The 16,268-nt window shown below is 44.1% G+C and overlaps 1 protein-coding gene across 1 annotated transcript; it reads right to left on the bottom strand.

Moving 5' to 3' along the window:
* Positions 1 to 6,204: 6,204 nt before the first annotated feature.
* Positions 6,205 to 15,624, bottom strand: LOC133027233 (DNA-directed RNA polymerase II subunit RPB1-like). Its single transcript, XM_061094265.1, has 3 exons — positions 15,565 to 15,624; positions 10,243 to 11,789; positions 6,205 to 6,298 (listed from the first exon to the last, which is right to left on the bottom strand). The coding sequence occupies exons 1-3, from the start codon at positions 15,622 to 15,624 to the stop codon at positions 6,205 to 6,207; spliced, it is 1,701 nt and encodes a 566-aa protein (XP_060950248.1).
* Positions 15,625 to 16,268: the final 644 nt, after the last annotated feature.

The following is a 16,268-nucleotide window of genomic DNA, read 5'->3' as shown; positions in this document are numbered from 1 at the left end:
GCGTGCGTCCATCAATGGCCATGTGCGCTGTCAAAGCGCCCTTGAGCGAGACGCCAAATCCCAACCTGCTCATTCATGCAATATAAATCACTGTGAGCACTGAAGGATTTGATTATCTCCATCGCCGGTATTATGAGGCTGAAAACAAAAGAGTGCCGGTTCCTGTCTCCGAGGTGCAGCGGGAGTTCTTAGCTGAGTGGATGTGAGGTCGGCTGAACCTGAGCTCGCAGCCGTGTGTACAGAGCACGCCAGGCTGAGCTTTGTGCCGTGATGCCAGGCGACGCGCCGGCGGAGACGTGAGGAGAAACAATCGACAGAGCTTTTGTTACATCTTTAATTACCGGCCTTGTATTTGTCTTGTTCACATGCGGAGCCGGAGGGAGAGGCAGCGCTCGCCGGCTGATCCGCTCTCCTTCCTGTGAAATGAAAAACCTGACCTCACATCCCATCCTCCTCTAACGCTACACACGGATGGAGAGAATGTGTTGAATACAGGAGTGAGAGTATGTGCTGCAGATGATGATGATGATGATGATGATGATGATGAGCGCCTGCTTCAGTGCATTCTGCATGAAACAAACCTGCCATCCATCAGGAGGGAGCATGTCCTCCATGTCTGTGGGGAGTTCAGTGAACCTGGGCAGGGAGGATGTAAGAGGCGCTCGCTGCCCCCCCGCCCACGTCCCCCACCCCCCCACTCTGAGTACAGATATGCCTGGCAGGTACAGGTATGGGCTCGGCGCGGCCGCCGCCAGTGAGATCGGCCGTTGTGTCAAAGCAGATGATCCACAGCTAATATGCAGCTGTCTGACCCTATTACCTTTAGTGGCAGAGCCAGGCTGCTGCCTCCCAGGAGAGCCCCCCCCCCCGCCCCCCCGATGCTTCACAAGCAATTTACTCAAGCTCCACATCGCTCTGCTTCTCCGCAGACGCTCAGTGTATCTCCGTATCTGATCGTATGTACATGTGGCCTTGAGAGGGAGAAGCTGAGAGTGAGGATTTGATCTATGTGTTGAGTCAAGTCATATTAATGAGCTCATGTATGTGTAGCCCCCCCCCGGGTCCATCAGCCTCCATCAGAAGATGAGGCTGCTACGTTCATTAGCTGCACTGCTCGCAGGTGAGAACAAGATGTTCCTGCAATTTAACACGGAGACGCAGGAAGGTGTGAGTGCAGGTGGACTACAGATGAAGGTGGACTACAGATGAGGGTGACAAACACTAGTGGGTTAAAGTTGGGTTGAACTAAGCTGAATATGAGTCTCATGGTATCTGGTTATTCAAGTAGTGTTGGTTTTATTTATCTAATTTGGAAAGTTTTCTGTCAACGCCTCAATAAAACAGATCATCCTCAAAATTGTCATTTTATCAAACATATTAACATGTGACAGAGCCGCATGTATGGTCTCTAAATGTTATATTTATATATATATAAAGTGTATATTAACACAGATCCACATTAACACAGTGTTGGGTTATAAGTACATTTGAATGCATCTGCACAAAAATGTCTCACTTTTACATATTCACATGTTTTATATATTTTTTTTAAAGTAAACATAGACGAGAGGAGAATTGCTCCACTGATCCAATCACAGCAGAAAGGTACCATTAGTCCCCGCCTCCTCCAGAGAGCCAGTCGGATAAGTGCGGTAAAATGTGGTATTTTTACTTGACATTTGTCCATATGTACTTTTACGTAAGAACAATATAAGTACTTCCTCCACCTCTGCTTTAAAATGACTCACTTCAGATGTTCTCTCTGCATCAGCTTTTCTTTTTAGAGCAAAATAAACCATAAGAGCAACACAAAGCTCCGTTGCCGTATATAGTGAACATTGTTTAATATAACATGTGGCTTCGACTCGTTGATACAAAACTATCTGTTAGAGCAGCTTTAAAAGTGTAAACCCCTAAATAAAACGTCTATTATATACGTTCAAACTTATTTCAGGGACATTGCTTTTTAGCTACTGTGACCGTTTTCATTCAAACCAGACATATAAGAAATAAAATGGGATTAGCAAACACAAGCTCTTCTCACTTCTCGTGTACTCAGTGTATCTCAGAGATGAATACAGTTCCTGCATTACTGGAGGAAGTATTTTTTTGTATTTTGGCTGAACAAGCCCTTTTAAGTGCCCGTGTTCATTAGCTCACTAGTTGAAAACCCAAAAAACATCCTTGAATACAGGATGTGAATTTATTTAATTAAAGAAAGAAAAACAAATACCAGATATTTGTCTCTTTCTCTCTTTCCGGCGAGTCATGCCTCCCTTGTCTCCCCTCCTGGATCTCGTTACTGCTGGATCTGGTTACGCAGCCTATTCACTGAGCCACAGTGAAACTTGGCGACACACAAAGCAGTTATTGTCAGAAGTCCCACACTCGGTCCCTGTCAAGCTCTTATCCTGCCTGATGGAACACAAGGTGTCTGTGTCGAGGTCTTGTTACCTGAGTTATGATCTATTCATAACAGGCTCGGCTCTGATCTGCTCCTCAGGTAGAGTTTCTGCTGCTGGTGACGGATAAGTAGGATTCTGCCTTCGAGCACAAGTAACCACATATTGAGCCGCGAGTCACTGACGTACTCAAGTGTCGCCACACCACAGACGTGTAGAATCAGATGTTACTTCTAAGAACAGAGAGGAGGGGGTTGTTCTTGGGTGTTATCGGTTTCTCACACCTTGTTATCCACTGATATCTGCTCCTGAAGCATTTCTAACTCTATTCCACGTATATATGTAACTGTACGACTGTAAATTAAAGATGTGAGCTCTGTCAAAAGGCTGCGGCAGAAATTCTGCCTCATCGACGTGATTGCTCTAAATCGTAGCTCTGTAATATAAAGATTTTCTACATGGATTAAGCCAGAATATCTCTAAAGCAGGTGCTACCATCAAAGTAACTAATTAAAACCCCACTCAGAAACATGAACCGCCTACAGTGACAGAAAACAGCCTCAAATCCATGTCCCCTCTGCTAACATGGAGGCCACCAGGGGAATACTTACACACTTTACACACTAATTATTGGACAGATGTAGAATCAATGTTGTGGCCAGAAGCAGCTAATACGAGTCAATCTGGTTAAGTCTCTGCTGATTAATGGCTACAGCTGAAGTCCCCTTGAGCAAGGCACTGTTCCCCTGGTGCTGCTTCTCACAGGATGCTCTAAACATCTCGACTTTAATGATTACACTCCTGAATCCTGAGACCAGCTTGACCCTGCACGTTGAAAGCTTTCACATCTTGCCCTGACAATGAACCTTCTCCTGGGAAATATTTGCACATTCCTTAAACGATAACACATAAGTATATATTCATGTAAGCAAAGGACTATTTGTGGATTATTGTATACTTGCACTACAGGAGAGGACTTTGTTTGCTGTTGCCAGGTGTGTATGTAACTGTTCACAGTGACAATAGAACGACTCAAGGACTTTGAACTGAGAAGAAGTGAATTGTGCTTCAATGAGAATGAGAACTCTCATATATAACTGGTCATCTAAAGATATTTTCAAGGTCCTATAAGCAAATAGTCCTGTAATACAGTGTATTGAGAAAGATACAACTGGAATGATATTAATAAAATCACAAAGATGGAGCGAATAGAATGACTGTGAGCAGCTAGCACCGAGCGACATCACGTAGAAACAAGCGATGACAAAAACAACAGCAGGTTAAGAATTAAAGCTAAAGGTGATTGGATAATTTCTAATTCGTTGGCTTTAATACAATCTAATGTGGGCTCTGAGAGTAATAAGCAATTACTGTGTTTATCCCCAGAACTCAGAGAGAACTAATCTGCACTCAACAGCCAGGGCCCAAAATAATGAAATTAATTACAAGCATTAAGGCAATGCAACAGCCAGAGAGAAAAGGTAGAAATGTAATTATCCACATTGAGACAGAAACCCTTCTTTGTTTCCTTTCACTCTCTGTCTCATTGTGTGTGTCTGACGAGGATTCGCCCTTTTCTTTTTCTTTCAGTTCTTTCCTGATGAGCAACATCCCCCACAGGAAAAAAACAGAAACCTTCCTTCTGCTCAGGAAAACGTCCGCATCATCATTTCTTATTGTCGTTTCACGGGAAATCCACATTAACCTCAAAACATTAGAAACAAATAAAATAGTGATATATTTTATAATATCACCCATCATGCATCATCAATTTATTAGACTCTATATAAACTAAATGACTTGTTCATAATGGGATTATAATGTCGAGTGAGTTGTGCTACATTAGACCTTTATGTGATAATCTGTCATCAGGTGCAGAGCGAAGCCATTTAAAATCAGTTTACGTCTTATTTTAGATACACACAAAAAATTCAAAAGGAAACACACACTTCTCCACCCGAAGTCGAGTGAGTTTTGAATGATAAATGCGCTTTGATCAGTTGTGACAAAAAATCTATATTTTCAAGACGCAATTAGATTTTTATGTTTTTTTTTTTTTTTTTTTTTTTTTTATCTAACTGCTCAGTAATGTTGTTTTTCTTGTTAGTTCTTCTATCAAAGCCAAAGCAACATAACAAGAAATCCTCGTTAAAGAGCAGACGTAGAAAGTCTAAAAGTCCCAGGAAAGTTTCATTGTTGAATACTGAACCTGCCGATTCGCCTTGTTTTGGCTAATGTGCTAGCAAACAGTTTTCATCGTACATAGAGAATACGTGTTGTTCCATTGAGGTGAGTTCGTGTTTACCTGCTGAATTTAGGTCCAGTATTTAAACTGAGGAAACCTTTACCACTTTTTGCTCATGGGTTTTCAAGCTAGTGTTAGCAGCTAGCTTGAAAAGTAATTTTTGTTATAGTTAATATAAATGATAACTTATACTAGTTGTTGGCTGATATTTGGCAGAAAAAGTAAAATTGTTGTCTGCTGTGAGCTAAATGTGGCTAACATGCTTTAACTGTGGCTCATTTGCTGGTGAGTAACGTTAGCTTACTGCTAGCTTACTGCTAGCTTACTAGCTATTACTCTCCACCTCTTCAAATGTATGTTTTATTGTTGTTGGTAATTTAATATATACAGATGCCGTGTAGTTACAAAGAAAAACTATTTTTAATAAGTAGAAAAAGACCAACTGTCAACAGCTGTGAGCTAAATGCTGCTAACATGCTTAAACTGTGGCTCATTTGCAGGTGGGTAACGTTAGCTTACTGCTAGCTTACTGGTTATTACTCTCCACCTCTTCAAATGTGTTTTTTGATGTTGTTGGTAATTCAATATACAGATGCAGTGTAGTTTCAAAGAAAAGCTATTTTTAATAAGTAGAAAAAGAACAACAGTCAACAGCTGTGAGCTAAATGTTGCTAACATGCTTTAGCCAATGTGGCAGGAAAGCTGAACATCGTAAATAATTTTTAGCTAACATGCTAACGAAAAGGTGGCTGTGTCTCTTTTCCCAGCAGACGAAGCATCGAGTCCTGAACCTGCTGAACCACATGTGAATCAATATTACATCTTTATTTAACTTTGCTCTTTAACTATTCTCGTTCTTCTAAAAGCTTTTCTTCAGTTTCTCTTATTTTTGCAGCTCAGGTAACGAGCAGAAGGTTGTTTTATCTCAGCTTCTTTTCTTTCTCTGTTTCCTGCTGCTGATGAAAACGGGTTTGATGAGAAGCGTGAAAGGAAAGTATCGAGCTGAAATGAGCTAAAAAGCTCCGCGGAGATACGAAGCCTAATTCACTCTGGGTTCATCAGCTGCGGGCAACCTCGTTACACGTACTAATTAAGATTCATCGTTAATTTAAAACACTCTAATTTCATTATTACTGATTGGTTCAGCTTGAAAAATATATATAAATATACAGAAATAACTCACGGTGCAACACTCGGCCTGTGGATCTTATTGCAGGTGTTTCCTGACTCGTCATCGGACTCTCAGGAGTGAAAAAGCTCAAATTATTTCCTCTTCTAAAAGTCACAAGTACTTACTCTGACTTGTCGTAGCTTGTTACCAGAGGCTTGTTGTTTTCCTCCTCGGTGCCATTTACCACAACATCTCCCGCGGCAGCTGTCCACTGTGGTCAGGGAACAGCGGGGGGGGGGGGAGAAACCCTCTCCTGTGGTACCGACTCGTCCCCGGAGCGCCGGGATCGGTTGTCATGGGAGCCGGGATGTAGCGGCCTTGTGTTACAGTGGGCAGGAATTGTGCTAAAACATGACTCTGCCTTCAACAGCTATTGTTCTCGTTCCTCACACCTTGCTCCGGTGGGAGACCAGCGCCTCGGGGAAGAGGATTCTGCTTTCACCGCTGCACCAGTTCTCAGGGATATTCTGCCTGTTCGGCCTGAAACCGACATCTCACACTCACGCTCGCCCCGCTAACACTTTGCCGGCTCGCTCTCTCTCCTTCTGTGCTCACAGAGAACGCACACAACACAACACAACAACAACAGCGTCACAAAGTCACACACTCGTTTGATCTCTGCACATCTGCCTCCAGGCCGTGCGTGATCTTCACAGACAAACAACTAATTTTCCCCCAGTGCATATTTCACACCAGCCCGACACGAAATCTGATGCTAACTCGTTCTCTGAGGCTACTACCCCCCCCACTCCCCTCCCCCTCAAAGCCTGTTACTCTGTTTTTTGGAGGAGACGTTGAGCAAGGTGCGGCGTTGTTAATGGTGTCTCTGACGGTGTGAGGTCAAAGGGCAGCACAGACTCACAAGTACACACATTTTATCCCTCCCCTGCCAGTCACTAATTATTCTACTGGTCTTACAATTAGTGATTCGATGTAAAAGCGTAAATGCGACTCCACATGTGAACCATGAATAGATTTTTCCCTTTTTATCTGCGTGAGCGAGTGAATGTGTGTTTAATGGCGTGGTCTGTAGTGTGAGCCACGTTATCCAACCACACAATCAAATACAAGCTCTGGATAAATGGAGAGAAAGGAAGGATTTATTGAAAAGAACGAGTGAATGCAGCTTCCTATTGACTCACTCGAGTCAATGTCTCCTCACGAGGGGAAAAGCGCACTGCTGGGTTTTTGTGCTTTTCTCTCAGAGGACGTGCAGAGGAAGAGAGTGAGTGGGTGATTGAATTAATTATGTTTTATCACCTTTTAGCTGATTGAAGTCTACCTAACTCCCTTTAGACAGCTTGTATCTTTGCATCTTTCGCCGGCGCCAAATGGATCGGGCCTGTCACCCGGCGCTGCCATCGCTGCTGTCAGAGACCTGGACTCGGAGAGCTGCGTTGTCAGGTGGAGTCTCTGCTGCCTTTGTGTTGGGTTTGTTTTTTGTTTTCCATTCTTTCTTGGTAATTCATCTCCATCAGAAAAAAAGTAGGAGTCCTGGGCCTCGGGTTCATTACAAACACAATGATGTATTGGGAGTTGGGTCTGGTATTGTTTACAGAATGAGGTTTCTCTCGCATAACTTAAACACAACAGAGCTTTTAACTAGGTCTGCAGCTCATGTTTGTTATCAATTCAATGCATAAAGTATACTGTCGTTCATCAGGCAATAAGATATTCTATGAAATACCTGTAAATCATATACAAATATCCTCACAACTTCTATGAACCCACAGTGCTGCCTTTTTTACTTGTATTGTACAACAAAATATATATTTTCTCACATTGAGAAGCTAAAACAAACATTTTAGATTTTTACTTTAATTAATTAATTGAATTACATTTGTAGTTTTTTTTTGTAAAGTGATTGTTGAAGTGTTTCAGCATTACCTTTGACACAAAGTAAAATATAAAGTATAGATACATATGTCCAGATGAATAATATAAGGTTTATTTATAAATCAACCATATTGATGAATGGAGAGAAAGAATTAACAGCTTTAGAAATATGTATCGAGTATAAATAGATACACAGGCGATATCGGAGTGGAGCTCTAAAAAGTAGTAAGAGGACAGTGGATCTTGAATGAAGATTATATTTATCAGATTGAACTAGAAAATAATCACAGACAAAGCAATGTGCCACAAATCAATTCATTAGAATATGTTCAATCTAATAAAAAACGTTTTTGAGAATTGCTAATAAATAATAGTGAAGTGAAAATGAACTGATTCCCTTGAGTCCAACCCAACATTATGTCGAAGTGTTCGGTTGCATTGTTCCGTATTAATCAGCATGAAGAACATCTATCAGTATCTCTCTGCATGTGTTCTCTGGGCGCTGCGATAAACACATGTCGAGACGAGGAAAGTTCTACACGTCAATACCATCGATCGGCTGATGTTTCGGGCTCGGGGATGAATTACACAGCGCTTCCAATTGCAGACAATTAGCTAAACAGGCAGAGGATTGATCTAGGAACAGAGGACTGTCCATGGAGGTGCCGACATCTTAAATTCAAGATGACACTTCCCAGGTCCTCAGCTACAGAATTCCTCTCTGAGCACCTCAGTCGTTCTGCATGTTAATGTTTGACATGTAGGTTCCTGCAGCTTAGTGTTTAGAAGAGGCTTCTGCTGGGAGCTGGCTTCTGTTTATTCTGCACAATGCAAAGCTGATTCACTCTTTGCATACAGCGCCTAAGATTTGCCTCCTTCTGTCATTACCAGTAGCAAAGGCTAAGTCTAAGTGGAGGATGGTGTTCATTCACCTCGAGGAAGTAAATCTGCTCGACTTAATGGAGCAAAGGAGATTTCCAGAGAAAGACAGGGGGTAGTTAAACAAGATGGCACAATTACATTGATAACAGGGTTGAAAAGTCATGATTGAAAGCCGAGACTGACTCATGATTGGTCGAGCGCTCCACCCCCCCGATCACTACTGCACAGACTCCAAACACAAACAATGGCAGCGTTGGTTTCCAGTATAGTTTGGCTAGTAGGAGGACTAACCATTTTTACTATTAGTACGATGCTTGAACTTTTATTTTTTATTTTTTATTTTTTTTTATATTCTTTTTATTGGTTTTTAACCGTTTTATAGAACAAACATTAGAAAAAGAAAGCAGACAACAAAACAAAGAAAACAACAAAAAAAGTCCCACCCCAAACTAACAATGAGCACTGCAATATATATCCTTACACATAAATATACAAATATATATACATATATACATACATATATATATATACATATACATACATACACATATACATCCATGCAAACATACATACATACACAATCAGCAGGATGACAGGCAAGGGAATTGCGTGTATAAACAAAATAAAATAAAAAAAGCAGTCAGGCCTCCCCTTCCAGAATAAGATTATGAGTTATGGTTTCTGTAAGAAGGAATGCACCGGTTCCCAGATCCTCCAAAACTTGACTGATTTGTGATTGAGGTCATGAGTCAACTTCTCAATAGGAAAGAGAGCAGAAACTGAACTTTTATTTTAACGGTCCTGAAAACTTTGTGTATATATTATATATTTAATTGGGGGAAAGAAAAACCCTTTGGTAATATTTGTTGAGAGTGTAATGTTGAAAAGAAAGCTGCTCCATCAGGACTGTGCTAACATGAGCAAACAACCCCACAACTGTTTTATTTTGATTCAGATTTTTCCGAATCCCGAGCGGCGCACTTCAAACCGGAGAGAGAACCAAAGACAAAACAACACAAACAGAAACCTCTCAATTAAACAACCAAAGCTCTTCTAATCTGGGCCAGAAACGATCTGTCCATCCACGCGCTGCACATATTAACAAGCCAAGTGTGAATATATGTTCTCAGGGCTTTTCATAGAGCGGCTGTTGATATTCCTCCTGTTTGTGATGGAAGTTTTCACCCTGAACTTTTCATTAAGAAGCACCCGAGCCACTAACCACTGTTTAAAAGTCATCCTCCCCCTGAGGAGGTTCTTCACGCAGATGACTTGGTGCTGCCCATCTCGCCACATCACAGCGGCGCTCATAATCACAGCAAAGCGATCCCTCCAGGTATTATTATGACAATGACATTTGCCAACAGAAGGGCAGGCAGTCACAATAGATGTTTCTGCAGCAGTAAACGTGATTTATAGCAGCTCTCGTAGAAATGATGATCCAGAGAGGGCATGTTAGCGAAGGTGGATAATAGCATCGGCGTGCACGGCTCCTCGCCAGGCCGGCGTGCGGCGTGATGCGACGCAGCCTTGACTGGCTCACAAACCCGGCGCCCTCGGATGACTGAGCCTGGCCTTCACAGAGTCTATTCCTCCCTCAGATAAACGCTGCCATAAATAAGAGTACAGAGCCAATCACCTCTCTGTTTAAAGAGACCTTCCCACACAAGGGAGCGTTTGTTTGTGGTAGTCTCTCTGGTTTGTACTGGGGCTGCTGGTTGATACTGGGGCTGCTGGTTTGTACTGGGGCCGCTGGTTTGTACTGGGGCTGCTGGTTTGTACTGGGGCCGCTGGTTTGTACTGGGGCCGCTGGTTGATACTGGGGCTGCTGGTTTGTACTGGGGCCGCTGGTTTGTACTGGGGCCGCTGGTTGATACTGGGGCTGCTGGTTTGTACTGGGGCCGCTGGTTTGTACTGGGGCTGCTGGTTGATACTGGGGCCGCTGGTTTGTACTGGGGCCGCTGGTTTGTACTGGGGCCGCTGGTTGATACTGGGGCTGCTGGTTTGTACTGGGGCCGCTGGTTTGTACTGGGGCTGCTGGTTGATACTGGGGCTGCTGGTTGATACTGGGGCTGCTGGTTTGTACTGGGGCTGCTGGTTTGTACTGGGGCTGCTGGTTTGTACTGGGGCCGCTGGTTTGTACGGGGGCCGCTGGTTTGTACTGGGGCTGCTGGTTTGTACTGGGGCTGCTAGTTTGTACTGGGGCTGCTGGTTGATACTGGGGCTGCTGGTTTGTACTGGGGCTGCTGGTTGTACTGGGGCTGCTGGTTTGTACTGGGGCCGCTGGTTTGTACTGGGGCCGCTGGTTGATACTGGGGCTGCTGGTTTGTACTGGGGCTGCTGGTTTGTACTGGGGCTGCTGGTTTGTACTGGGGCTGCTGGTTTGTACTGGGGCTGCTGGTTGATACTGGGGCTGCTGGTTGATACTGGGGCTGCTGGTTTGTACTGGGGCTGCTGGTTTGTACTGGGGCTGCTGGTTTGTACTGGGGCTGCTGGTTTGTACTGGGGCTGCTGGTTTGTACTGGGGCTGCTGGTTTGTACTGGGGCTGCTGGTTGATACTGGGGCTGCTGGTTTGTACTGGGGCCGCTGGTTTGTACTGGGGCTGCTGGTTTGTACTGGGGCCGCTGGTTTGTACTGGGGCCGCTGGTTTGTACTGGGGCTGCTGGTTTGTACTGGGGCTGCTGGTTGATACTGGGGCTGCTGGTTTGTACTGGGGCCGCTGGTTTGTACTGGGGCTGCTGGTTTGTACTGGGGCCGCTGGTTTGTACTGGGGCCGCTGGTTTGTACTGGGGCCGCTGGTTTGTACTGGGGCCGCTGGTTTGTACTGGGGCCGCTGGTTTGTACTGGGGCCGCTGGTTTGTACTGGGGCCGCTGGTTGATACTGGGGCTGCTGGTTTGTACTGGGGCTGCTGGTTTGTACTGGGGCTGCTGGTTTGTACTGGGGCTGCTGGTTGATACTGGGGCTGCTGGTTGATACTGGGGCTGCTGGTTGATACTGGGGCTGCTGGTTTGTACTGGGGCTGCTGGTTTGTACTGGGGCTGCTGGTTTGTACTGGGGCTGCTGGTTTGTACTAGGGCTGCTGGTTGATACTGGGGCTGCTGGTTTGTACTGGGGCTGCTGGTTGATACTGGGGCTGCTGGTTTGTACTGGGGCTGCTGGTTGATACTGGGGCTGCTGGTGCTGGGACCCGGCCCGCCTGACTGATTGTTGGAGCCTACTGCCTCAGTGTTTGCTGGGAGCCGCAGCCCAGGCTGTGGGTGGTATTTGCCATCTCAGGATTTTCTGCGCTGTGGACCAGATGGCCGTCAACCTTGTGTTGATCTTGGAGCGCCGTCTTGCCAAGGCCTGCTTCCCCCACAGCATAATAAGAAGAATCGAGATGTTAAACATGCTCCCTGTCCTGAGCTCCTGGCTTCACTGCACCGCAGAGGGATTAGTTTGTATCTGGCTGCGACGGAGGAGTGTGGTGGTGTGGGCTTTAATAAAGACCAGAGGGAACCAGGGCTGGCACGAAGCAGGGTTTCAACAAAATGACACAACTCAAACCCCAGCGGGTGACTTCTATTTTCTACTCACTATCTCTACGCACCTCTAGTCCTTCACTACTTGGCTCATGATTCTAGCTTTAATATTATTTCACTGCTTTGAATTCCCTTTTGTTTGACATTTCAAAAAAAAAGTGACATCACAAGTTAAACAACTACAATGGATAGTTCACAGAGTCATTCAGTGTTTTGTTTCTAAAGGCTTTTGAAATGTGTTTTTCTGCCCTGGAAAACTAGTTCATAGTCTTGCCCCCCCTGTCTGTGCTGCAGCAACAGACCAGGGTGCAAATCCGTCAGATATCCATATTTCATCTCTGCAAGAGAAAAGTTGGACAGGACTGAGTTGATGAAGTTTTTACTTCCCTCAAAACGTCTGGAAACAGCTGTTAAATATGTGAATCCTTTAATTCAATATAGATGGTCTTAAAATCAATTACAAGACTTAAGCTAAAGGTGTAAATATTGACCTGATTTCACAACCAATGCAGATAACTAGTTAGAGATATGGAACTCCTGCACCTTTGCCCCCGTCGTGTGGAAGCTCGGCTCCATTAGCGTTACACTTAATACCTATTATTATACAACTTCAAAAGAACGAATTCCCTCGGCCCGGACGAGTGTTCCTGTCGCTGAGAGAAGGTTGTTAAACTAACAACCTGTAACTAAACACCTGGAAATGACTGATAGTGAAGAGCTGTGGTGTCCTGTGCCTCTTTAGCTCCTCCGCCGCTGTCCGACCACTTTCCCTCTTCATTTAATCCTCCGTCCACCTGCCTCTCCACTCACCCACATGATAACTGTGTTCTTCATGTTGTAAAGAACAGAAAAACCATCTCGCTGTTTCAATGAGCTCTGAATTCGACACGAGTATACGCTGCTTTGCTTTCTGCCTGCAGTCCTTCACCTTAACCCCACATCCCATTGTCCAGCCTGCACAGAGGGGTTCTCATCCCTCGTCGCGTGTAATTCAGAATCATCTGCTCCTGACGACCAGGCCCACATGCAGCCGCGGACCTAACGCTGACCCGAACCTCTCCACGGCAGGTACTTCCTCTCCTGGAGAGGCTTGTTGTTCCCGTCCAATTCTGCCTCTAATCTCTCAGGTAATTTGAAGCTGAATCTTCCATCTCCTGCCTCCCAGCGCGTCTCACGTTAGCCTCTGTAGAGGGCGGGCGGAGGATATTGGGTCTCAATCCCCTCTCAGCACGTCTGAAATCGAGTACAGCTGGAGGGAGAGCAAATGAATAAAAGAAAGCTGGAGACCAACATGTCACATTAAGTTCTGTGATCCTCGTCTGCAATGTGTTCAGCAACCTGCACACGGGACTCGTCTGGGATTTAACACTCGGTGAAGCTCAACCACTGGTATCGTATAGTAAAAATATTACATAAAATAAAATGAAAAAATAAATGAAATAAATAGAGACATAATAGATAACAAATAAATAAGAAGGAATTTCGTGAATCACGTCCTGGATAGAAAATAATTATATATCAGGAATATAATAAAATTACAAAAAATGTCAATTCAATATAAGATATAATCAAATAAAGGGTGGAATGTAAAATATATCTAAACAATTGATTAAGATGAAAATACTAAACACCTTTTTTTTACACTGATGTACTATTGTACTATTATACTGTAAGTGTTAAACTGTTAAATTAATAAATTACGATGAAGTAATTAAATCATAGAACAAAGTGTCAAAAAAGGAAAAAATTAAATGTATAGAACGAATTATATATATTAAAATACAAAAAATAAAAAATCTCATAGAAACCAACAACCTCAGTGATTCATTTTGACCACTTTATAATATACGTGAAGACAGAGCTGTGTATGTGTGTGTGTGCTGGTGTGTTGCTCTAGATTTGAGATACAATTATAATTAATTATATGTATTGTGAGTGTTCCCTTCATGCAAACTCAGCCCCAAACTTCTTCTTGCCTCTGCACATGAACTTCCCCCCATCCGACAGGAGCATGCATGCACACTAAGCACAATGATTCCGAGGCGTGTTTTTCTTGTTGTTGTTCTCCATAGAGGAAAAAGATGAAGAGGAGGCAGAGCAGATGTCAGGACTGATAGCGAGCTTATCTGAACATCATTGATTTTCACAGGTTCTTACTGGGGCCCAACACAGGTTGCTTTCCTCCTCGTATGTCAGAGTGCTTGACAGAATAGCCAAGAAAACTTGTCAGAATGGATAAAACTGATAAGAAGACACAAACAGCCGTCTACCCACACCTTCCCAGCCCGCGAACACACACTCCTGCTCCCTTCAACACCTTTAAAAGCTTTTAACAAGAGAAGGGTACTTTTCACTTTGACGCAGGACTCATCAGTGGGTGAGAACAGTTGGAAAAGGAAAGAAAAGCAGCAGACATGGAGCAGAGGTAAAATAATTGGCCGCCCTGCCCGTGCGTCCAGCTCTAAGCCCCACGTCGACCGCACTCCTGCTTCTGTGAGTATTAGACCTATCTGCCCATTTAAGAAACTCCATCTAAGAGCATGTTCACCTGCTGGAGCATGAAAGCCGTCTGAGGCAGCGTGTTACACCGACAAAATAGAGAGCGGTACAAAGGAGGCTCGGGAACAGGATAACACAAGGAGAGGAGAAAAAACACACCTCTCAACTAACTGTTCAATCAGTGGAGGCGCAAAACTTTGAGCTGGAACTTTCCCACCAGGAAGAAGTGATATTGCACTTTCACGGTTTGAGGAGAGAATAATGATGAAATCCTAAATGACACAAGTTGTTCTTTAAGTAAAAGATAAAGCTTCAAGTTAGGGATCATGCATTTGATATTTTATCTCTACGGGTAAATCCAGGTAAATGTTTGAATTTCGGCTTCGTGGTGCATCGTGTGCAGGGAGCACACAGTTCAAATTTGCAGGTCTGTCTGCATGGATGGTAAAAACTTTATGGACGTTACAATCAGTATGCGAAAGGAATCTATTTGAGAAAAACACAAACTTAGAGATCTCTTATTTATTATGACAAGTTTATTTTGGTGTGAAGCTGCAGTCAAGAATATTATCGAGAAACACTGATACCGCAGCCAGCCACCAGGGGGTTAATCAAGATGGTTTGGATTCGCGTCATGTCGTCCATCTTTGTATTTAAGTCTATGTTTCGTACCAACAACAGTCAAAGTTGTTTTCTATTATTCAAAACAACCAAAGAAGAAAATCGTCAAACCACAACACACACAAATATCACAAAGTTATTTTTTCTGTACCCGAACCAGGAAGCTACAGGTGCCAGATTAGACAAGGATACCGTTAACAATGTGTTGACTACGTTTCTAATGCATTGTCGGATTTATTTAACTTAAACATCTGATCATTTCCGAGTCCTTGAGGAACACTCTTGCAGATCAGATGGTAGTTTTTGTAAAGTTGTGCAAACCGCCCACAGAACCCGACCCATCATCTGCTTTGATTCAGTTTGGAAGAATTCATTCTCCTCTCACCTCGAACCTTCTGGCTGCAGACACAGCTACAGCCCCCCCTCCCTCCTCACCCATCGGCATGTTTACCATTCCTCTGCTCACATGATGCATTCAGCCGCCGTGTGCTCGTAGCGAAATGTCAAGGATTGTCTCCGCCGCCTGTTGTGTTTGCTTCCTCCTCCCTTCCTTCTGTTTCACGCTGCTCGCCCGTGTTGCCTGCAGGCGAGTGAGCGTCTCACATGCGCCCCCGTGACACGTCTCATCTTTAAAGTGCAGCCGTGACAGCACATTTGTAAAAGACGACAATGAGGGTTCCTCACCCCCACCCCCTCCCACCCCTCCAGGCACGCTCAAAGACGCTCGTACATTTGTTTGTGTTTGTGCCTGAGTACATGAATTTATGATTATATGTCTCTGTGTTTCCCTTTGGCTCGGCTGCTGTTTATTTTTACTCATTCAAGACTTTTATTGTGGAGACACATTTGAAGGAGGACAGCAGCTGCTTTATTTGACTTTCTCCAAGGTCTTCAGCATGTGATATACGCTCTGAACGGAAACGGTCACCTGCTCCTGACACAAACCATATAGAGTTGAGCTGACAGTTTTCCAGTATTTCCTGGTTATTACGGGTTAATACCGAGATTCAGGAACATCTTCTACCTCTAAACGCGCCCCGGGCTCTGAATCCATTAGTGGTTATCACACCGGGGAAGGGGAGGCAATCT

Source organism: Limanda limanda, chromosome 20, assembly GCF_963576545.1.
Source record: "Limanda limanda chromosome 20, fLimLim1.1, whole genome shotgun sequence".
Classification (NCBI taxonomy): domain Eukaryota; kingdom Metazoa; phylum Chordata; class Actinopteri; order Pleuronectiformes; family Pleuronectidae; genus Limanda; species Limanda limanda.
The sequence above is the reverse complement of the archived record's forward strand: the minus strand, read 5'-3'. Positions and strand labels throughout refer to the sequence as shown.

Bases quoted from the DNA above. Each gene is read 5' to 3' on its own strand.
- LOC133027233 (XM_061094265.1), bottom strand. From the start codon at position 15,624: ATGCCGATGGGTGAGGAGGGAGGGGGGGCTGTAGCTGTGTCTGCAGCC. The intron at 11,790-15,564 runs GTGAGAGGAGAA...TACCACCCACAG, and splicing joins CTGCAGCCAGAAGGTTCGAG to CCTGGGCTGCGGCTCCCAGC. The intron at 6,299-10,242 runs GTACAAACCAGA...TGTCGGTTTCAG, and splicing joins AGTATCAACCAGCAGCCCCA to GCCGAACAGGCAGAATATCC.